This window comes from Bipolaris sorokiniana (assembly GCF_000338995.1).
Source record: "Bipolaris sorokiniana ND90Pr unplaced genomic scaffold COCSAscaffold_1, whole genome shotgun sequence".
Classification (NCBI taxonomy): Eukaryota; Fungi; Ascomycota; class Dothideomycetes; order Pleosporales; family Pleosporaceae; genus Bipolaris; species Bipolaris sorokiniana.
Genome location: NW_006911895.1, coordinates 1,767,733 through 1,789,871, shown reverse-complemented (window position 1 = coordinate 1,789,871; position 22,139 = coordinate 1,767,733). Strand labels below are relative to the sequence as shown.

At 52.3% G+C, this 22,139-nt stretch overlaps 7 protein-coding genes across 7 annotated transcripts; 5 read left to right on the top strand and 2 right to left on the bottom strand.

The window, feature by feature from the left end:
• The first annotated feature begins 3 nt into the window (after positions 1 to 3).
• COCSADRAFT_32298 (uncharacterized protein) lies at positions 4 to 5,435 on the top strand. Its single transcript, XM_007696065.1, has one exon. The coding sequence runs from the start codon at positions 325 to 327 to the stop codon at positions 4,945 to 4,947; it is 4,623 nt and encodes a 1,540-aa protein (XP_007694255.1). The 5' UTR covers positions 4 to 324; the 3' UTR covers positions 4,948 to 5,435.
• A 981-nt stretch (positions 5,436 to 6,416) lies between these two features.
• Positions 6,417 to 7,817, top strand: COCSADRAFT_155772 (uncharacterized protein; the record flags this gene model as incomplete). The annotated part of the gene is made up of 1 exon (XM_007696691.1): positions 6,417 to 7,817. One exon carries the CDS (start codon positions 6,417 to 6,419, stop codon positions 7,815 to 7,817), a length of 1,401 nt encoding a protein of 466 aa, XP_007694881.1.
• Positions 7,818 to 9,740: 1,923 nt separating this feature from the next.
• COCSADRAFT_32296 (uncharacterized protein) lies at positions 9,741 to 10,371 on the top strand (the record flags this gene model as incomplete). The annotated part of the gene is made up of 1 exon (XM_007696064.1): positions 9,741 to 10,371. A coding segment is annotated over exon 1 (299 nt), but the record flags the coding sequence as incomplete, so codon positions are not given.
• A 1,217-nt stretch (positions 10,372 to 11,588) lies between these two features.
• Positions 11,589 to 14,937, top strand: COCSADRAFT_78164 (uncharacterized protein; the record flags this gene model as incomplete). Its single annotated transcript, XM_007696690.1, has 2 exons — positions 11,589 to 13,938; positions 13,994 to 14,937. 2 exons carry the CDS (start codon positions 11,589 to 11,591, stop codon positions 14,935 to 14,937), a joined length of 3,294 nt encoding a protein of 1,097 aa, XP_007694880.1.
• Positions 14,938 to 15,688: 751 nt separating this feature from the next.
• COCSADRAFT_155770 (glycoside hydrolase family 125 protein) lies at positions 15,689 to 17,381 on the bottom strand (the record flags this gene model as incomplete). The annotated part of the gene is made up of 2 exons (XM_007696689.1): positions 15,689 to 17,165; positions 17,215 to 17,381. The coding sequence occupies 2 exons, from the start codon at positions 17,379 to 17,381 to the stop codon at positions 15,689 to 15,691; spliced, it is 1,644 nt and encodes a 547-aa protein (XP_007694879.1).
• A 557-nt stretch (positions 17,382 to 17,938) lies between these two features.
• COCSADRAFT_75802 (uncharacterized protein) lies at positions 17,939 to 19,549 on the top strand (the record flags this gene model as incomplete). Its single annotated transcript, XM_007696688.1, has 2 exons — positions 17,939 to 18,770; positions 18,963 to 19,549. The coding sequence occupies 2 exons, from the start codon at positions 17,939 to 17,941 to the stop codon at positions 19,547 to 19,549; spliced, it is 1,419 nt and encodes a 472-aa protein (XP_007694878.1).
• A 673-nt stretch (positions 19,550 to 20,222) lies between these two features.
• COCSADRAFT_155768 (uncharacterized protein) lies at positions 20,223 to 22,040 on the bottom strand (the record flags this gene model as incomplete). Its single annotated transcript, XM_007696687.1, has 1 exon — positions 20,223 to 22,040. The coding sequence occupies one exon, from the start codon at positions 22,038 to 22,040 to the stop codon at positions 20,223 to 20,225; it is 1,818 nt and encodes a 605-aa protein (XP_007694877.1).
• Between the last annotated feature and the right edge of the window lie 99 nt (positions 22,041 to 22,139).

Below are 22,139 nucleotides of genomic sequence, written 5' to 3'. Positions count from 1 at the left end.
ACGACCGCCTTGATTCAGGCTTCAACAGATCGCTGCCAGCTTGTTGTTGTGTTGTTGTTGTCTGGACTCGACTCGACTCGACACGCGCCTGCTGCCCTTGTCCTGTATGGCTACCCGACTACTACGACGACAGCACCTCCACCTCCACCTCGACCACCACTGCCACGACCACGACCATCACCGCCGCCTCGGCTTCCACCACGACCATTGTCCGTCCCCACGCGACTGCGCCATGCAAGCGATGCACTAACCTAATTGTCGCCCTGGTCACTTGCTTCGCTGTACCCTTCCGGCCTCGTCACTCGTTTCCACGCCCTCGACACCATGGGCGTCGTAATTAACCCCGAGCCCGCGGCCCTCTCCGCAGACGACCTGTCGCTTTTCTACACCACCGACGAGCTGCTCTCCAATTCCCCCGTCCTGATCTTCTACGGCCCGACCGCAACTTCCACCCAGGCCACGCATTCGCGCATCCAAGCCCATGTCTTTACGCCTGCCGGCCTGCAGAACTTCGCCCGCCTGATTATATCCCCGACAGCCACCTTCTACAATGCCGTAACATGCCTTCCTCGCGAGGAGCAGGGCGACGAGATATGCCGCGGTCTTGCCTTCAGTCTCTACAAATACTTCCTCGAGCTGCCCACTGAGATCAAGAGCGCATGGAGCAGGCGCTATGGCTCGTCGGAGAGCCTGCACTCGGCGCCCAGGCTGTTCTCGGAGTCGCATGCTGCCATCATCGCCGCCAAGATGGTCAAGGTTGAGAATGTCATGGATGTCATAGTAGACGTGCGGCACGCCTTGGGTGAGCAAACGCTCTCGTGGATAGACCTCGATGTTGTCCTGCCGCAGGGGAGCATCCGCAAGCTCAATCCGAGAGAGTCAGCCCAATTTGACGACACCGAAGAAGACCCGACCCAGCAAAAGTATGAAGAATTCGCACCTCTCATTAAGCTATTTGGAGAATCGGCATTCCTGCCCACTGCCAAGCTCCGCCGTGCGCCCTCAAAACCGACGGCCCTCAACCGATCCCAGAATTTCTCAAGAAAGCAAAAAGAGACGCTCCGGCGCGAGATGTGCGAATTGCTGGATACGGAAGAAAACTACGTGAGCAAGCTGGACGAATTGATTCATACGGTAGCTGTTGAGTTTCGTGAAAAGGCAAAATCAAAGTCAAGTTCCAGTGGTAGCCCAACAGAGCAAGCACTACGGGGTCTGTTTCCTCCCAGTCTAGACAAGATATTGGAAGTCAATTCGCAATTCCTGGAAGCCCTGCGCGTTGTGCTGGAAGAGTCGGAGAATGGAGCAATTGAAGATATTGAAACTGCCGCAGACGACGTCTACATCGCTCCTTTGCGAGGACAAAAAGATGCACCTGACGTCACAGGAGCGGCTGCAGTCGCAAGGACCCTTCTCGAGTGGCTGCCGCAGTTCTCTGATTGCTACACTGATTACATGGCAGCACATGGCGACTTCTCGCAACTGTTAAAGCACTTTACCAAGGACTCAGCCTCCAGCTTCTCCAAACGTGTCTACGAGACAGGTGAACAGCGACTCACGTCCATGTTGATTGAACCCGTCCAACGCCTCCCCCGATACAATCTCTATATTGATAATATTCTGAAACAGTTGCCAGTCCGGCACCCGGCAATCAAACTATTCCTCAAGGCGAGAGATATGATATCAGACATTTGCACAAGAGAGGGCCCGACTGCACAAAAATTCAGAATATCTGGCCGTCTGCGCAAGATAGTCTCGTCATGGCCATCTGGATGTAACCCACAAGGACGACTTATCACAGCAGTTGATTGTGTAGAACTATCTCCACCATATCACGGCGAACTGTCTGGGCCAGCCACAGTATCCGGAATCATGGTGCTCTTTACTGACTTTCTGATACTTCTTCAAAAGTCCGAATATGGCTCAATGTCCGCCCGTGGTTTGCTCGCTGAACTCGACAATCCAAAGTTTGCCGAGTCATTTGACGGTAACACCGAGCTCACATTTCATCAGCATCTGAGTCTGGGCGATGTTTTCATCAGCGAGCATTCAGAGGGAAACATCCTCCAAGTCCTATCCCCGGTGCCATCAGCTAACCCTTCCTCGCGGTCACGGCATCGAGAACAACAACAGAGGCTTGGAATCCGCATGTTTTATCTTCAAGGCTCGTATGAGGGTAAAGGACAAAAATTCACGGAGGAATTCACTAAAGCTCGGGTTGAGGGCAGGTTTTCCGAAGCGGAGCGAGAAGGCGACAAATGGGAAGTCCGGACCTTGCCAGGCGACCTGAGTATATTCTCGTCTGTCACGGAGGAAACAGGTGGCAAGCAGATTGAGGGCCGGAAAGAGCCTGCTAAAATACAGATTCTCGTTGAGGGATCCAAGTTCTCCCAGCCTATTCAAGTTGGCAACAATGGTATCGAGCTTACTATCACAATCTCGAGTCTTGGGGAGGGACTGTATCTCCTGGAAACTAACGGAACCAACGGATACACGGCACGAGACAAACTGACAAGTCTGGAGTTTCTGCCTGTCCTGACGAAGCGCATGACCAACTACTTCCAGCTGCGCAACAGTGTGAAGAATTTCGCACTCACTGAGGCCTATCTACGTCGAAACCACCAGATACTCAAGTCGCTTGCTCTTGAAATGTACGAAATGGAACAAGAACGAGGCAGCAAGAGCCGTCCACATTCTCCAGTCAAGATGTTATCGAGCTTCTTTGGTGGAAGTGTGAGCAATCTCAGTGGCACCATCGGCAGGGAGGGCGGCGGTTCACGCAAACTACAACGTAATGCCCATACTATGGGCGAGATACCACGGATACCACCGCCTCTACAATCTGTGCCTGCTCGCGCCCAAAGCCGTGATGGTGAATCGTCACGCCCCAACTCATCGAGCACCAACAAGAGCACCTCGTTCAACGGCATGCTAACTGATCCCATTACGAAACTCGAAGAAACTCTTGCGAATCTTACGCTGGCTCTGCTCGCACGCAAAGGCAACATTGTCGGGCGTTCTGTTCGTGCAAGGACTGTTGCTGATGAACTCGTTGTCAACGAACTCTACAACACTCTTCTTGAGAATCCCGGAAACCTCGATTTGGCCAGTCAATCGTCAGTCGACGTACTGTTTGCAGTGTTTGAAAAGTTCCTGAGCATTGGTTGGAGAGAGCGCATGGGCCCGGTGCTATCTCATGCTACACTGGTCTCATTACAAATGCGATCAGACACGATGCCGCCCGATGAATTCGAGGAGTTTTTCAGAAACATGCTTGAACAGTTTGCACCTCCAAATCAGCGAGCATTCCGAGCAGTTATTAACCTGTTGGCCGAACTGCTGGACGGTACTAGCAACGATGGAGACCGCGGCATTCTCACTGCAGCGTTTGCTGAGATGCTAGTTCCCGCTGGCAATTCGCACGACTTCATATCGCTGATGGACCGTTTAGTGGAAGATATCGATGTACTCTTCCCAGTCCAGACGCCCGGTCTTAGTACGCCGATCTATGGATCCATGGATTCGAAGGGTCGCTATGCGGCCGCTGGCTCGATGAACCCGAACACGTCTCTCAGGAGACGATTCGGCTTTGGTACTCTGAGCCGGGAGAACAGCAAATCTGAGAACGATTCAAAAGTAGGAGCAATATGGCGTTCGCTGAGTAAAAACAGTCATGGAGGGTCAGAGGCGCAGTCACCAAGCATGTCAAGAAACGGAGTCGGGCCCCTTGCTCGCTCCAACTCGACAGACGCTGCGGCGCGTCTGTCGCCCAAGCGTCCGTCGTCTCGTGATCGTCCGACAGTGCTGGGCGCGTTCAACTTTGAACCCCCGAGTAGTAGCAACCGGCCTTATAGTGGGGTTCTTGGAACTATTGGAGAGGTACCGCCCGCTGCTGGGCCTCCCCGCAAGAAGCGGCGCTCTTCTCTGAGTGACCTCAAGACATTACAGGATGCTGACGATGTGCCTGAGTGGTCCCCGCAGACTCCTCGCAAAACCGATTCGATGCTTCGGCATGAAAATCGACAGATTAGCGATTCGCCGCGTCCAGAAACGCCATCAAGTGCGGCATTGCTCAACAAGCATACGTCGTCGATACCTACACCTGCACGACTTGGATCTCCGATGCGATTGGAGAAGAAGGAGAATGCAGCGACGAGCGGGTCGGAACGTTCAGGGCACTCTCGGTCAAAGTCGATTACGCCGAAGCTGGAGGTCAAGGACGAGGTGACCATCAAGTCGCTCAACCCTACGAAGAAGCGAAGCGAGACGATTTCGGGTATTCCAAGTCTCCGACCGACGGGATCTGGATTGCACGAGCGGACTGGATCTGGAAATACGGTCAAGCTTCCGCCTTCAACGCCACGGTCGCCGACCAAGATGGGGCTTGGTTCTACAGGTGCGCCAAAGAGGCTCAAGATGCAGTCGCCACAGAAGCTGCGAGAGCGACTGCAGCAGCAAGAACAAGACATTGATGATGCGTCGAATGCGCTGCAGAACGAGCTGAGTGCCATTGGACAGGAACTGAGTACTAAGGGTACACCGCGTCTGACGACTCAAAGCTCTGCGCCATCATTGTCGCTTACAAACGGAGCACGATCAGCAGAGGCACGGATTGCAGTTTTGGAGAAGCAACTCAAGGCAACATTGGAACTTTTGTCGTCGCGCACATCAGGGATAGCGAGTGACGTAGCTACATCTCTGCAGGTATCTGAAGCGCGGTGCAAGCATCTGGACCAGCTGTATCGCGACGTGAACGCGGAGAATGAGGCACTGTATGCACGGTTCAACGAAGAGTTGGAGAAGGTGACGAGCAGCGCGCGAAAGGGCCGAGCTAGCGAGGAGGTGGAGCGACGACTGAAGGCCAGCGAAGAGGAGGCAGCGCGTCTGCGGAAAGAAAACGCGCGTCTGAAGAGGGAAGTGGCAGGACTGAAGGCGCAAATCAGGGAGTGAGGGTGGGCATGACGTGTGCTCTGTGCTGATTGCTTACTCTGCTCCTTTTTTTTGAGATATTTTCCCAGAGCGAGAGAGTTTACTTATTGTGGATAAAATTCTACAAATTGCGGCAGGCAACTGATACGACGTGGGGCCTTGTAAGTTTTGTGCACCAACGGGTCAGTCTTTTTTTTAAGGGGAAGAGGAGTGGATTATGAAGGCATATGACAAGGCGTTGTGTAGGGTTCCTAAGAGCAATATACCAAGTGCATGTTTTAGTGCGTATATTCTTACGTAGGTAACTAGGTAGGTAGCTGTGTATGTACTTGGGCACATGTATATGCTAATATGTACGTACATATGTAAAGTAGTTGTGAGTGTGTACAGTACAATAGACGCGCAATTGGGGGGCGCGGGCCATGTGGTGGCAGGGTATAGGTATGGGTATGGGTATGGGACACGGGCAAGGGTATGGGTTGTATGGGTGGACACGGCAACGGAGGACATGCCGGGAGGCTCAAGCAGCAACCCCGCTAGTTTATGCATGTGTTGGCATGGCACCTCAACCGACGGCCTATCTTGTGCCGCGGCTATCGACATCCACTGTCCACTCTGTCTATCGCCATGGATTGTGCATTCCAGCCCCGCCCCCATACTGCAACTGTGAGGCTGCAAGGACCGGACGAGGTTGGTGGCGTACTGCACCCGTCACTGCACTGCACGGCACCGCCCTGCACGTCCGCATACGAGCGAGGCTTGCTTTGCTAATGCCAACTTGCTAGTAATCATCGCTACACGCTGCGTTGAGTAGGGCCGAGGGCAGGGCGAGCAGGGCGAGCAGTACACCTGTTTCAACACGAGGAAATTGGTCGCTATTTCGGGCTCGGACGGCCTGCCCTGCCGCGCTAATACCGCAGCAGCAAAGCACAACGTTTCGCCTTCGGAAACGGGCCCTCTTGGACCATGACGATCGTCCAGCAATACTATCCATCCCACTACAACGAGCCCACGGCTCGTCGCCCGGCTTCTTCATCACCCTACATCCGCGACAGACGCAGGCGCGCAGCACCCCCGTCCTGCCCGCCTCCCCGTTACCATTACCGCCTGCTTGCACCCTTGACAAACGGGCCACGCTGAGCTGTGGATTGTGAGCTGAGAGCCCTGATCCTCCTTCCTATTACTCCCTCGTACCCGCCGCCAGCCGCATCCGTGCGCCGCCCTCACCTTAAACCTACTAGACGAAACGGCCGCTGCAAGTCCGCAATTGACTCTGTCGCGTACTGAAGAAGGCTCCATGAAGGAGAGCGGCAATGACTCTCCATGCTGCATCGTCGTCTGAAAGCTCCCCCCATCTACGTCGTCTCTCGCTCGGCAGGCCTGCGTCGCAGCGCCCATCCGAAACCCGTCGAGTTCCAACCACCTCGTCCACACCTCTTCTCCTTCTCTGAGCTGGCTCATTTCACCGCCTCTACACCATGGCCTGGTTCATGAGAGGTGTGCAGAGCGCTCTCTTCCACTACGCCTCATGCGCCCCCTGTACCGGCTACAGCGATGGCAGAAAAAGACGCAAAGCAGCAAAAGAGGCCCGCAAGCTGAGAGAGAAGCTGGAACTCGAGCAGCCCGGCGCATACTACCATCCCGAACCCACTGGCACAAATGCCTACTGGAGCGAGGAAATCGCAATGGGCCCTGGCCCACCACCCCGAAGAGCGAGGAAGACCAACACTACACAAAGGACCGGCTCGAGGGGACTGCCCACCCGCGGCACTCAGAGCTCGACCCTGAGCAAAGGCGGAAGCAGCCTCGATGTCGACCATGCAGCTGAAAACCGGCTCAGCGACGACACGCTCGATGACGACGACGAGACCTGGAACCACAAGCGCTACCAGCGAGAAGACGAGGATCTGTGGGGTTACGATGACCATTCAACAGCCCTCGAACATACAATGACAGGCTCATCTGTAGGCGGTGGCGGCTACCAACTGCAAAGGCCAAATGTGTCTAGGGCTGGAAGCTATTATGTCGCGCGCGTCCCTCCGGTCAATGAGCTGCACCCACCCGTCGTTAGCCTGCCGTCGCCGGATCCTTCGGAAAACAAGTGGATGCTCCAGCCCCCGCCCAAAGCTAGTGTCATGGCAGGCAAAGAACGAGCAAAGAACCGGAGTCGCAGTGGCAGTGGTGCAAGCAGTCGCGTAGAGCTGAGTCTGGGTCGCCAGGTGAGCACGCGACAACTGATGCAAAAGCTCGAACGGGGACAGACACCCGATCGCCTCACAAACTCTCCAAATGGCTCCTACTCGAATCTTGCACACGGTCGCTGCAAGACACCGCAAGCCCGGCCCCCGTCTGCCACTAGTAGCTCACCCAACAGGAAAAGACGGGACACCGCCATGGCCCGCGACCTGGCCATTGCACGCACAGACACCGCCAGCACCCAGCATTCTTCTCCAGACCCCAGCGATATTACTGTACGCGGCAGTTCCACTCTTAGTGTCGATGTTCAAGTACTCCGCACCCATCAAAGCCGGCCTGTACTCTCGACTGTATCCTCCAGCAACTCAGGTCAAGACGAGAATACCCTCCCTGAGAAACCTAAACCCGCATACCGCAGCTCCACCACTCCCGACCTCAGCTCCCTCAACTGCCTCCAAGATCTCGTCTCGTCCCAAGCCTTACTAACCTCGCGCTTCGTCTCTGCACCCCTGGTCGAAGCCAAGATCCGCTTACCCCCTTCAGAAGAAGACATTGCTGCTCGAGCGCGAAAAGACAAGACTCTCCGAAAGAAGGAAGACGATGACGAGGTAGATGCCATTGTCAATGTGCCTTTTGACCGTGAATCCGGCCCACCAGAGAAGGATCCCGCATTTCGATGGAGTGTAGACTTTTGATCTTCATCGTTACTAACGTAACTCGTGTTTGACGTTGGTCTGGAGTATTCGACTCACACCTTTTTTCTTTTCTCTTTTCTCTTTTCTCTTTCTTTCTTCTTTTCTTTTCTTTCGACTCGTACAGAATGACCGGACAGCATCAGTACGAGTATGGTGCCGACACGTGCTACCTTTTACCCACTTGAGATTGCCTCACATCACTCAGTCCATTCGTCGCGAAATCTTTTTTTTTGCACTCAGGACTTTTTTTTCTTCGTCACTGTTTGCGTCATCGTTTGCCTTTCTCTACCCTTGCTCCAATGAGCGTTTTCCTGTGGCGAGAGCGAAGAAAGAAAAATCTTTTGCATTTTTTTGGTCGTTTTGCTTGGATATAGATACGACTGATATGACCTGTTTGCAACTCACTGGCGGCGTTTTTCGTTTATTGGATTCTTTGCCGTTTTGTTCTGGGTCTGGGGTACTAAGGGCATTCTGAGCTTTTTTTTTCTTTGCTCTTCCGTCCTTCTCTTCTCATCACTTTCTTTTCCCTTTGTTGTCGTTGCTGGTTGGTTGATCGGTCCTCATTTCACAATGTGCATATCATTGCGTGAGTAGAAACATTAGCTTCAGGTAGTTGTCGTTGTTGTTGTAAGTCCTTTCTACAAACAGAATATAATTCATGCAAGACTTTTTTTGGTCTATTTGCAAGCATTGTCATTTGACAAAGTATTAAATCGAGGTGAAGTGAGTAATCTTGTTCGATTGTTCAGATTGCGCAAAGTCTAGTAAAGATATGTCTTGCTTTCATTTACACAGTACATGTAATTACCCTACCGATTTATCACAACTCCATTTTCTCTCTCTCTCTCTTCCTCACCAATATATTCGTACACCCACAGCAACACTATATTCTAACCATGAACTTCAGACATGAATTCGACTAGCATGCCTATCAACCATCAAGTCAATTTTTTTCTTTCCAAAAGATCCAAAAGATCCACTGACAAGAACAGCAAGCCAGCACATGAACGTACCGAAACAAAGCCTCTCCCTCTCATTTCTTCCTCCAAGGTATACCCAGGTAAATAATGGCCATCCCCCCCCCCACGCTTCCTACTTTCTCACTACGGCTACGGCTACTCCTGCCGCTTCCGACAGCTGGTGCGACCGGCTGCTTCCGCGCTAGCAAGTGTGTTGGTATCAGCGTCCCTGTGCATGTGCGTGGAACCCTGTGGTGACGACGAAGGGGATTAGTAGTGCTCGGTAAATTGTTTTTTATTTCTTTTTTCAGGTTTTGTTGCTGATTTTCTTTCGGGGGGGTGGGAACATTCTTTTTTTTTTCGCACAGTGGGCGCTTTTTTTAACTTAATGTTGGGGCTTGGGACCGTTGAGGGAGGAAATGTGGTGGTGATTTGGTGGTTTTTTTTTTGGGGGGGGGGTAATATTTCGTGATGGCTATGGGAATATGAGAGAGAGGGAGTTGGAGATTGTGGTGGGTTGTAGAGAGGGAAGGAATCAGTGTTGCTGTTTCCCATGGTCCTTTTACCTTTCCTTTTCCTTTTGCTTTGGTGTGTGTTGGGCACGTGTTTCGAGGGTTTGGTTGGGCACAACACGTACTGCTGGCTTAGCATATTTCGTCCTCATTCCTTTTTTTTTAAAACATCTCTTTGGGGAAGGAGGGTAGTGCGAATGTTGATTTGCCATGTTGCCATATTAGTTCAACAGACATGTACATGCCACTGTCACAATTGGCATGTGTAAGTGTATATAGGACGGAGGCTAGAAGAAAAAAGTAACTCGGGGAAAGAGAAAGCAAAGATGAAAAGAAAGAAAAAGTTGCGTCGTCAGGTGGTACTTTTAGTTGAACCAGACAAAATGCACACACGGCCATGGCCGATGTTAGTATATTGCAAGGTCAGCTCCCCCTCCATCTCCGATCTTTCTAACGATTACACGATACATACGCCATCACCATCTTACTTCCGCGTCCGAACAAAAAACAAAGAAAAAGTCCTTTAGCTTACGCCTTCGGAGATTGGAGTCCGACCAGTTAGGCCTTCATTACACGCTTTCTGCCCTACCACGCCTTTGAAGAAGATCGTCAGATACGAAAAGCTTACTCTGGTATACGAGTCATTCAGGCTGAGCCTTTGGGCCCCCACGCACACATCGACAGCGATCGATCATGATCAAAGATCGGGCACCCACGTTCGTCATGGTTGGAGCCTTGTTGGCTATTTTACCCATCGGTCTCAGTATACTTGCAGCATGTCTACACAAAAGATGGAGGGTAAGGCAGAGGAGGAAGAGAGATGCGCTGGCTGTTAGTGGAGAGGGACTGGGGAGTGGAGACGCGGGGAAAGAAACGGCGGAAGGGGACAGGGTACCAGGCGGTGCGGCTATGATGGAGAAGGGACAGTGTTTTGAGGGGGAGCAACGAAGTAGTAGCCGCGATCTGGTCCATGAATCGAGTACGGAGATTAAATAGAGTTTCCTAGGGCGAGCTTTGTTAAGCGGAGGGCGAAACAGGCCGATGAAACGGCTTGCTTGAGTGATTACAATTAGAACTGGATCGAATTTTTTTTTTGCTTTATCTTCCTGTTTGTGCCTTGTTGCTGTTGTTATCTCCAAGTTGGGCACCATCTTCGCCCTTCTCATGATGCCTGGCCAATACTGATAATGCCTGGGCTATATGTGTGTAGTCGTCGTGTTGACCTTGGATCACAATCAAACAATGCATTTGGATGCGACGCTGCCTTCCTACCCGGTAATCTCCGCCTTTTGTTCTTGGTCCGATATACGTATGACAAAGCAAGGGGTGCTGATCGTACATGGCATTGCGCGCATGGAAAGGATAGCCTGGGATAATTTTCGGCTGCTCCCGGTCCTAGGAGGCAGTAACATGGTATGTGCTTTTAATCCTCCGGTCGGCAGTTTGCTTGGCATACGTGGTGGATTATGGCAGGCAGCATCGGGGAGCACATTTTTATGAAGAAGACGGATAGGAGCAGAAGAAACGTGTATCTACGGCGAAGAGGGGCGCCAGGGGCCCTGAAGAAACCAATATTTGGCGGGGTCCTAGGTGTTAGGCGTGAAAAACACGAGTTCAGGGGTGACGCGTGCTTGAATGACGGCAGATGAAGAGTCGAGCAGTGCAATGTCCCCTGAGGCGCGGTGAGGCATACGGGAGACGAGGAACAGGTCAATTAGGCGTGTTTGTGTGCATTTCACGACATGAGACGGGGTCAGGCCCAAGAGGCAGACGTTGGCGGGGGGGGGGGGTGCGAGTCCAGGACATAGGAGAAGGAGAAGGAGGGGGAGGGGGAGGAGGAGGTAAGGTTCGCCAATCTCCCAAAGTGGACTAGCGCATGGCCTCTGCCATCGTACCCTTGGGGCGACGGTGAAGACACCCTGAGGGCTTAGAGGACCGTGGGCACGTCTTATTCGCCTCGGGGCGCTCATGTGTAATTTAACATCGCACGCCGTCTCCTCTCCCCCTCTGGACCTAAGTATTGACTCTTGCAGCCTCTTCCCAGCGAGGGCATCCTTTGCCATCCACGTAGTTGGCGGTGGCAGCGCGTGTCCAAGTACTTGTACAGCAGCACCAGCACCAGCGCAGCAACGCGCCCCGGACCCTTTGCATGCCGATCATGCACTGATCGCCCTCACCTGCAGTTGGCTCCATGTGAAAAGTTGTGCCCATCGTGTGGTCTTTTCTACTTTAGACTTGACTTGTCTTGACAAAACCATAGCCGTTTGGGTCCGATCCAGTATCACCTGCACGCAGCCGCTATGGACGCACACGACGCGCTGCGTTCGCCCGCCGCCAATGAAGCAGCGAACCAGACTTTAAGGTCGCGACGGCGCAACTCCCTTCCGCTGTCCATCAAGACATCCGACCCCCGCCCTGCACAGCGCTCCTCGCACTACATTCGCAACGCTGCCACCTCGCCCCAGATCATCTCCTCGCTCATCGACCAGCTGTCCGCCATTTCTATCCCCGCCAACAACCACTTCGAGAACCTGCTCGTGGGCTACGACAGCGCCCCTGCCCCCTCTGCTACCCCTAGCCTGCGCGCCCACTCGCACTCGGACAAGACCTCCATCGCCACGGGATATGATGGCGCTTCGGCCGACCACGCTTCCTACCACGACTCACTAAGAAGCCAGAACCACATTGACCCAGACGACGCATGCGAGCCCCCCGTTGTCCGCACCTCCAAGCCCCCCTCGGGCAAGTCGCCCCTGACCGCGCCCAAGAAGGCCAGCAAACCGCACTCGCTCAGCAACTACCTCGCCCGGAGCGGCAGCAGCTCCTGCTCCCTCCAGTCCATACACTCGAACCGCTCCGCAAGCAGTTTTGGCAACATTAGCATTGAGGCGGGGCCGACGCGCCAGGTTTCCATCAGCAGCAACAGATCCTCTGTCGAGAGCAAGCGCAGCGTCAAGGCCCACAAGAGCTTGATGTACATGAGCTCGCGCGAGCGACTGCGGCAAAAGGAAACTGAACGAAAACGCGCAACTGTGCACGGCTTTGACGACGTCTCAACTACCGACTCCCCAAGGAAGAATACGACCCATCTTTTCCCCTACGAAGACACGATCAAGGAAGAGCCTTTATCTGCAAAAGACGAACTCGACCTCGACGACCTTGACGACGACCGCTCTCGCTTTGTCCCGCGATACCCAAGCACGCGCCGAGTTCGCTTAAATCTAGTAGATGGTCCATACGGCGAGAGTCCAGCGGAGAAAGGCCTGATCCCCGAACGTGGCTCATCCTTGAGGCACACAGCTAGTCCGACACGCAAATCCAGGAAGCATCGCTCCGAAGAAAAGAGCCGACACAAGTCCAGTAGTAAAGCCGAGCACGCAGCCGAACCATCCAAGAAAATGGCATCAGAAGAGAAATTGGACACAGAGGCGCAAAAACAGAAAAAGATTCTCGACGAGCTGGAACAAGAAGAAAATGAAGTTGCTCGAAGGATTCGACAGCTGCGAGAGCGCAAAATGCAGAGGGAGAAATTGGCCGGAGTTTTGCCGTCAGAAATGGATGCAGGGGCAACACCATCCAGATTGCCTTGTGTTTCATCTACCCCAACTCCTATGTGCTCCCCCACTACAACTGTGTCAAGTGTGTCAGATGATGGAAGAAGAATTAGCGATCCCACAAAGGCACACAAGGTCCTCGGTATCTTACAGGATTCAGCAGATAGGCCTGTTGATAGAGAATATGCGGATAGGCACGATCCTTCAGCGCCGAATCGAGCACGAAGCATGCGGCCTAGACCCCGGAGTCTAACGCTAAACGATAGCGATGGTGTGAACCAGCTCCCCATCGACTACACACTTGCCCTCGAAAGCCTCGGCCAACTCTCCCCAATGTTTGCTCCAAACACACGGCCATCAAAACCGCCTGCTCCCCCGAGCATCGCTTCCAAATCCACAATGACAAGCTGCGACTCTTCTGCACTCAAACGATCTAACTCGCTCATTGTCGGAGGGAGGTCCGCAGTCGCGCGGCGAGCGGCAACCACTGCCGTCATCGTTACCAAACCTTCCGGACACAAGCACTCTTCTAGTGTCACTGACGAATCAAGTTCCAGACTGGCTCTGCCTTCACGGGCGGTCAGCGAAGAGCCCATCACCCGCCACCGCTCAATGCTTATATCGCCCATGCCGGATTCCCATAGCGCACAGCTCCATCGCAAGCGCACGGGCGCCAAGAAGAGATGGTCTCACCCCGACTTGCCAGCCAAAGCAGAGAAAGCGCATAACGACAGAGTAGAACGAAAAGAAGAGATTGCACGAGCGGCGGCCGTGCAAACTCCACCACAGCCGATAATTGAAGAGCGACCTGCAAGCCGCGACTCCATTGATCTGGATGTGAATCAATACCTGGATTCAGAGCGCTTGTCGCAAAAGATCCGGCATCCGCAAACTGGCAGGATTATATCATTTTCCGAAGTTGGTGATCCCCAAGGCTTCGCCGTCTTTGTCTGTGTTGGCATGGGCCTTACGAGATATGTAATGGCCTTTTACGATCAGCTCGCTGCTACACTAAAGCTGCGACTGATTACGCCGGACCGCCCTGGTATTGGAGCAAGTCAAGTTGATCCGAATGGGACCCCCCTTAGTTGGCCTGGTAAGTCGACAAGTCAGCTGCCACTTCCTTTCACCGCGTACTAACGTTGACCTAGATGACGTTCTCATAATATGTCAGGCCTTGAAGATCAACAAGTTCTCCATCCTAGCACATTCGGCGGGAGCCGTCTACGCTCTTGCAACATCGCTGCGAATGCCACAACACATTCGAGGCAAAGTGCACTTGCTTGCGCCTTGGATACCTCCATCGCAAATGGCGCCTATTGGTATTAGCCAGGACAGCCCACCAACACAGCAACTTCCGAGATCACAACGCTTCCTCCGCGCCCTACCTCCATCGCTTCTCAAGGTAGCAAACTCGACTTTTCTCAGTGCAACAAGTGCCAGTCTCCAACGCACCGGACCCAAGACTGCGCCTAAGACAAGGCGGAAAAGCATCGCACCTTCGCCAGCGCCAAGCCAGGCTGCCGTAAGACCACCACTAAAAGATATGCACCGACACTCCATGATGGTCATGGACCAGGTCTTGCCGAATGCGAGTACCTTGACTCTAGCGAATTCGCCATGTCAGAATGACGAAGAGGTGCAGCGCATGCAAGAAATGCTCAGTATCGCTGAACGCGAGCGGCAGCATGCTTTTGACGAGCGTCTTACTTTTGCAATCTGGGACCGTGCAACGGCGAACGCCAATCCTGCCACCGATCTCATCGTTTGTCTGGAAACCAAGCAAAGCATTGGCTTCCGATACGAAGACATTAATCGCCCAGTGGTCATTCACCATGGATCCAAGGACTCACGCGTACCTGTCGACAATGTGCGATGGCTAGGCAAGCTAATGCGCAAATGCGAGGTCCGCATCTTGGAAGGCGAGCAGCACGGACTCATGGCCAGCGCGCAGGTCATGGGCAATGTGCTCACGGAGATGGCGAGCGATTGGGAAGACTGGAACAACGCCACACGATATTCGAGCGAGCAGCGTACCGTCTCAAGGAGACGGACAACCGAAAAGCTGAAGACACAAGTAAGCTTCACTAATTAGGTCCAGACATGCCATACACACCACATAGGCACGGGAACCCCTGTGTCGATTCAAACATCCGAATGACTTTTGACACGGTCTAAACATTTTTATTCTACTACAGAAGCGAGCGAGCGCGCAATCGCATTTTTTTTCCTTGCATATTTTTATCTTCTTTCCTTGCCTACATTTCCTTGGGAACGATCGGACGAATACCCCTTTTAGCAATTCTGTTCATTGCCATTAATACCTCTCTATTTCTTGTTTGTTGTGTCTTAATTTGATCAGCTGTTCAACTCTGTCCTTTTCGGCACACTATACCCTTTTCCCTGGATGAGTTGTACTTGGGTACGCGGGGATGCTTGTATTTTTGTTTTTCTCTCCAATTTTCTTTAGTCATATTCATAGAGGAAGGAAGGAAGAAAAGGACGGATGGGGTGGGAAGGTGGCTTGCACGGTAGAAGGGGGTGGTGTTCTTCTGGTTCCATGGGAGGTGATGGTTGGTAGAAGGAGCCGTGTTCAGATGTATATGTTTCAGCATATTCGCATCGCACCTCATAGTGAGGGGTTTTTATAGGCACGGCCATATAGACATGAATAGCTATAATGACCTGCTTGCAATTCTACACCTCGACAGTTGCATTCGACACCTTTCTATCTGCCAAGTCGTCTGCCCAAGGAGAGGAAAAAGAGAGTGTCTCTGACAGCACAATATCAGATCACTGTGATACATACTGTGCATATATCCGTATCCCAAAACAACCCTAGCTCTTTACAAGGTGTACGCTTCAGCCCCCTTACCAAAGAGCAAATGCGGCTTCCTCTGCGCCAAATCCAAGATGGTCTGCGCAAAAACCGAATTCGCCCACGCAAACCAACTCCGTGTAAACGACGATGCATGATCCACATTAATACTCTCATGCACCAACCCCAACTTGGACACGTTCTTAACAGACTCAAGACACTTTGTAATCTCCTCATCATCCTCGCTCGTCATAGCCTGTACAAGGACAGCCATGGGCCAAGCAGACCGTAGCCCAACATGCGGCCCGCCAATACCATTAAACGACGAGCCAACAAGATAATACGGATTGCCCTTCTTGTCCAAAATCATCTTGCGCGTATTCTTATAAACCTCGTTATTCGCATCTACGAAACCGAGAAGAGGAAGTGCAAGTAGGGAAGGGAGATTCGCATCATCCATGAGAATAGACGAGCCATACCCATCTACCTCGAACGCGAAGACCTTGCCGTACTTCTTATTCGTCACAACGCCATGTTCCCAGACGCCCTTTTCGATCTTGTCGCCCCACTCCTTGAGTTTGGCAGCGATGTTCTTTTTACCTGCTTTCTCCAGGATGCGTGCTGTGCGCTGGAGCTCCGTCGCCATCATGGCGTTGGACGGGATGAGGAAGCCGAGGATGGTAGCGTCATCGCTGGGGCGGAAGGCGCTGCGGACGAGGCCTGTGCCGCCGTTGAGGGGGTTGCCCAGGCCGCTGAGGCCGAGAGTTTCTGTGCCGCTGTCGGTGTGGCGCTGCCATCTGTATTCGTTGCCGAGATAAGTGCCTGTGGTTTCGTCAAAAGTGGGTTTGGACTGCTCTTTTAGCACATCGAGGAGGGTGTCGAGGGCGAGGAGCCAGCGGGCGTTGATGAATTCGGTCGAAGATGTGTGGTTGTGGAATTGGTTGGAGAGGGAGAGGAAGTGCGCGAGGGAGTCGAGCTCATATTTGCATTCGAAAACGAAAGATTGCTCGTAGATTGGGTGGACATTGTCGCCGTCGCCTTGGAATGTGGGTTTTAGTCCACTTGGTGGGGGCGGCTGGAATGCGTTGCAGTATGGGGATCCGATGACGTATTCGGCCTGGGTGTTGATGGCTCCTAGGATGAGTTGATGGATGTCCTTGTCCTTTTTCGCGAGGAGCTGGTATTGTGCTAGCTGGTTCGTCGAGTCACGTAGCCATTCGGCATTGATGTCACCAGTGACGATGAAACTCTGTGCTCCTTTCCAAGCGGCGGGATCCCAGCTCTTCTTCGACATCTTGGGCTTTGATGTCCCGTCTACATGCCATCTCACAGTTGTATCTAGTGTATTCGGAAAAGCATTTTCGAAGAGACGAGCGAGGTCTTTATCAACCATCTTCTCGCTCATATCATCAATGACCTTTTCTACAAGAGGCGATTCAAACGTTCGACAGTACTTGAAGGGCCGTTGAAAGGGCAGTGACAGGGGACCAGAGCTGTATGGTGGACTGGCATATTCATTAGCACATGTCATCCTCAACACAATGCTCTGCATACTGTGGTCGCTTGGCATAGTTTGCGTAGTCCGGACATGCTGCGCGGTACTTGAGTGGGTCGATATCGGCTCTCAGAGGCTCTTGGTCGTGGATGTTATTGAATCCTGCCGACACGGGTTGGAGGGTGAGAAAGGATCCCAGAGATAGCGCGGCTAAATGTGACTTCATGATGCTGGAGATGCAGGTACAGCAATGTCCGGCAGAAGTGGTGTTACACGACGATAGTGGACAGCGAGGAATGGATAAATGGATGAAGAACAAGGGGTGTATTTAGGTAAGGTTAATCGGCATGTCTTGGCCAACACACAAAGTATCCCAAGGGTACTGAGTGTAAGATAGGTGAACAAGCTTCAATCGACGTTTGAGATTGTCCATGTTGAGCTCACAAGGTGGCTGTCAGACGCGGAGCACGCCAACACCTCCGCCAATCAGCAGCCGTCAAGTCCGCAGGGCCCGTGCTGCAGCTCGAATGTCGTGTGGGATGCGAACTACACCATGCTCTTCCTTTCCTCTCAAATACACAAGCTCACCATTACATTTGCAGAATTCTCTTCCAGGCCCATGCTAACTCTACAGAAACTAATGTGTCCCTAGCGATTCGAGTCCGATCTCCTTTTTCCCCTGCGCCAGTCGAGTCGAGTCGAGTCGAGCCAAGCGCATACAACGCCAGCCATCTACCCTTGAAATAACGTCTTGATTGATCGCGCTCAGTACACACAACCAACATGATTTCTTTACCAGGTCTCAACCTATCCTCACAGCCCGTCGAACCACAAAATGCATCGACGTCGGTAGCTACACGGACCCAAGAGCTCGCGGCGAACACCGAGTACCGCTTCGAAGTCTCCTTCTCCCGCACCCTCACAGTCAAATTGCAATCGGGCACAGCCGAGTTCTTCGGTACTGAACTCGCACCCTCGACCACGTATTCTTTCTCAGGCACAAAAGGTGCCATTTTTACATGGCACGGCTGCAAGCTCGATATCGGCGGAGAGGTAGAGTCGGATTACATTGCCGAAGAAACACCCATGATGAGCGTTGCAAACTTACACTTCGCACTAGAGAACCTGCGCGACAAGAGCATCGCTAGTGGGAGCGTAGAGATGGGTCCAAGAGTATTAGTCGTGGGGCCCGAGAACTCTGGCAAAACATCTCTTGTCAAGACCCTGACGTCCTACGCCGTCAAGACGGATAGACAGCCAATGGTGGTGAATCTCGATCCGCGCCAGGGCATGCTCAGCGTGCCTGGATCCTTCTCCGCAGCCGCATTCTCGTCAATAGTAGACATCGAAGAGGGCTGGGGCAGCAGCCCCATCTCGGGACCCAGCCCTATCCCTGTGAAGATGCCGCTGGTATATCACTACGGGCTGAGAGATCCCGAAGAAGGCAGGGTATTCAAGCCGTTGGTCACACGCATGGCTCTTGCTGTTACTAGTAGACTTGAAGAGGACAAGCTGAGCAAGCAGGCTGGCTTCATCATCGATAGCTCGGGCGCAATCAGCCATGGAAAGAATGGCGTCTACGACAACATAGAGCATATTGTTTCTGAGTTTTCTGGTGCGTGTGATGTCTTGATATATCCTTGTTTTTTTTCTTGTCCAGCCAGCGCATTGTCACAACTTACCGCGACTCTGCGACTCTACATACACATAATACACGCATATCCATCCACATACACACACCCAGGTACCGCCCCACAAACTTCCTCGATCCAATAACTAACCCACACCCTCTTTCTCCATCCAACAGTCAACGTCGTCATAACCCTCGGCTCCGAACGCCTCTACTCGGACCTCTTGCGCAAATTCTCATCCCGCACAACCGACCCGTCCGAATCCGTCAGCGTAATCCGCCTCGACAAATCCGGCGGCTGCGTCGACCGCTCCGAAACCTACATGCGCGCTCTGCGCCACGCCCAGATCAAAGAGTACTTCTTCGGCCACGGCGACGAGACGCTTGCGCCTAGCAGCCAGACCGCTGACGCTGCTGATTTGCATATTTTCCGCGTTGTTGGCGGTGGCAGCGCCGACGAGGCGAATGGCATCGAAGCACCAGTAGACGACTACGGCATGCCTCTTGTCCCTTCTGGTGTGCTGTTTGAGAAAGCAGTGCCGGCGGAGGGTATGGTGAATCAGCTTCTGGCGATTACGACGGCGAGTCCGAATGAGGCGCATGCGGTGATTAGGGACAGTAGTGTTAGGGGCTATGTTTATGTGGCGGATGTGGATGAGAGCAAGAAGAAGGTCAAGTTGTTGAGTCCGTTGCCGGGCCAGACACCGGCGAGTGCGTTGATTTTGGGGAGTTGGCCGGAGCCGGTGGAGGGCTTGGTGGGTTAGTTAGGAGGAGGGATTGAGAATGTTTTGGGGCGAAGAGAGCGCATTGTGGAGTGTTTTGATGATCGTTTTTCTTTTGTGGGTTGTTTTTGAAATAAAGGATTTGAAAAAAAAAAATAACTACCTATTTGCATTTGAAATGGGGTTGACTTTCTCTAATATTCGTTGGAAGATAGCTAGCGAGATAACTGCATCTGCGTTGCCAATCCCGACTGAAACGCCTACCCAATATCGCTCGTAATCACTGTTTGAGAAAATCAATCTCCACTTCAGCTCAACCCCACCGTTCGGTCAGGTTCTTCTTACTGTTTGCTTACCATATCTCCTTCCCAGCCCTTCGAGACATCTTGGTGTTTCTTCTCCGCTCAGTGAAAATTGCGTGGGTACACGCAAGTGCTCCCGGCACGGCCACAGCTATCATTCAGTGCGCATAGAAACGTTCTTGTAGTCGTAGGACCCGTCTCTCTTTTTCCCAACTGAAGTGCTCCATTCCCTCTCTTTGGTATTCTTTTTTGACGCACAAGCGAAAGACCAAGGCGACGAAACTCCCATATCTCTTGGTGCGTATTTCATTTTTGAGATTGAGGAAACGTCCGAGTACAATAGCTGCAATCTCGAACTCCGTCCGTTCTGAAGCTTCCGGTCCTCTCATTTCCCAAGCGTCCATCATGCCCATCTACGTGCTACAATCCCACTCGTGCATTTCCGTCCTTGCACAAAAATCACTCATCGTCTCCCTCACAGTCTCATCTCTCGGATCAACTCTCCACCCCATATGCTGCTTTAGCCGAGCAAGCGTCTGGACTCCGGTTTCCATAAAAGGATTCTCGCCATTGCCATATAAGTAATTGTCTACTTCTTGGTCCACGAGTTGCAAATTGATCGTGTCGGGGTCAAGTGGCTGAAAAATGACAAAACTGGGCTTAATTGGGTGGTCTGTGGTGCTGTAATATGTCTTTAGGCGCTGGAAGAGCGAAGCCCAACCGGGTCGTTCGTTCCCTTGGTATAGTCGGTACAGTGTGACGTGCTGTAAGTTTGGCATTGAGGTAACGAGGCCAAATAGACCGTCGTCTTCCGCAACTACGTGCCGCAGGGTCAAGGTCTTGAGCTGTCGTCTCAAGTTCTCAGGAATGGGAATGAAGCGCGGTACATAGCCGAACATGGGTGCTATCATATTGCAGCTCAAGTTCAAATCTAGATGCTCAAGATGTTGAAGTTCTGCGAGGAAATTCTGGGGGTTGTAAATATTGTGAGGAGTCGAATCTGCTCGTGTATCCTCTTCATAAGTAATAGGAAACTTGAGATATTTCAGTGCGATTTTTCGAAACATGTTTCTGGTGTTATCAATGTCCCTTCTGTTTAGAGAAAACTCGTCTTTGTAGGGAATCATGGCCTCGTTTTCCGTTTCGACAACAAATTCCTCAATGCCTGGATTTGGCATGTCGAGTATAGCAGAGACCAAGTGGGAATAACCCCCAGAGTACCTTGATGTTCGACTGCTACGGACAGTCGTCCTCATAGGACTGTCATGGGCTTCGCTTGGGCGAAAATGCGCACGACACACATTTCTGATTTGTGGTTTGCGAAATCCCACGGGTAGCGATCGATGAAATGGCGTGTTGTATAGGTGAGGAAAGGCACACGAGCGCCAGATTTCGGTTGTATATGTGACTCTATTGAGCGCTGTAAACCCCATCAAGGCTTGCTCGAGTGCATTGATATCTGCTTCTTGGTCCATGATCGCTTGTTCCTCCCGATACAGATCTTGGTACAGAGAGTAGCTATCTTCAATGTCCATCATGGTTGCATTTCGAGCAAGAACCTCTCTTGAGAATTGATCATCGTACCGTAAGAGGATTTCTTTCGCAACCTCAGTCAGCCGCCCATTGCTCTCGAAAAGATCGTCGTGCTCGAGCGCATGATATTCAGGATTGTCATCACCGTAGATCCATATGGCTTCTTCTAGTCGACTCTCAATCGATCTCGTAAACTCTCTTTCATCAAACAGGATTGCATCACGGAAGCTGCTTAGCGTTGAGTACTCTTCAAGGCGTGTATCATCCCAGACAATCTCGTGGACACGATACTTATACCTAGGATGAGACAAGATCTGGTAGAGATAGTCGATATTGGCTCGATTTGGCGAAACGTAGACGCGGTCGATGCGAAGGTAGACGCTGTTAGCTAGCTGCTTACTAGCAAGTCGCAGGTGCTTGATGTCTGGTTTTGAGATGTGTGCGCACACCAAATCAAGCAGCTCAGCTGGTAGGTCCAAAATAGTTTTCCGGCTCTTTGCCGATGTTCCTTCACCGCTACCAAAAGCTTCCGGAAATTCGTCGCCAAACAATCCCTCCATGAAGCTCAGCGACGGCACCCTGCTCGCGCTCAAGGCGGAAACGTATGACACTCGGCGCTTTGAGATGCCCGCTCGGATAGTTAAATTAGGCTTCCGACGTTCGGGTTTGGCGGGCCGGATTTGAAGGTTGGAAAACATTGTTGTTGTTGTTGATTTAGAAAAGGGCGTGGGCATACAATGCCGTAAAAGAGATGTTCAGTATGAGTGATAAATGGCACAGTAGTAGTATGGAGGCTG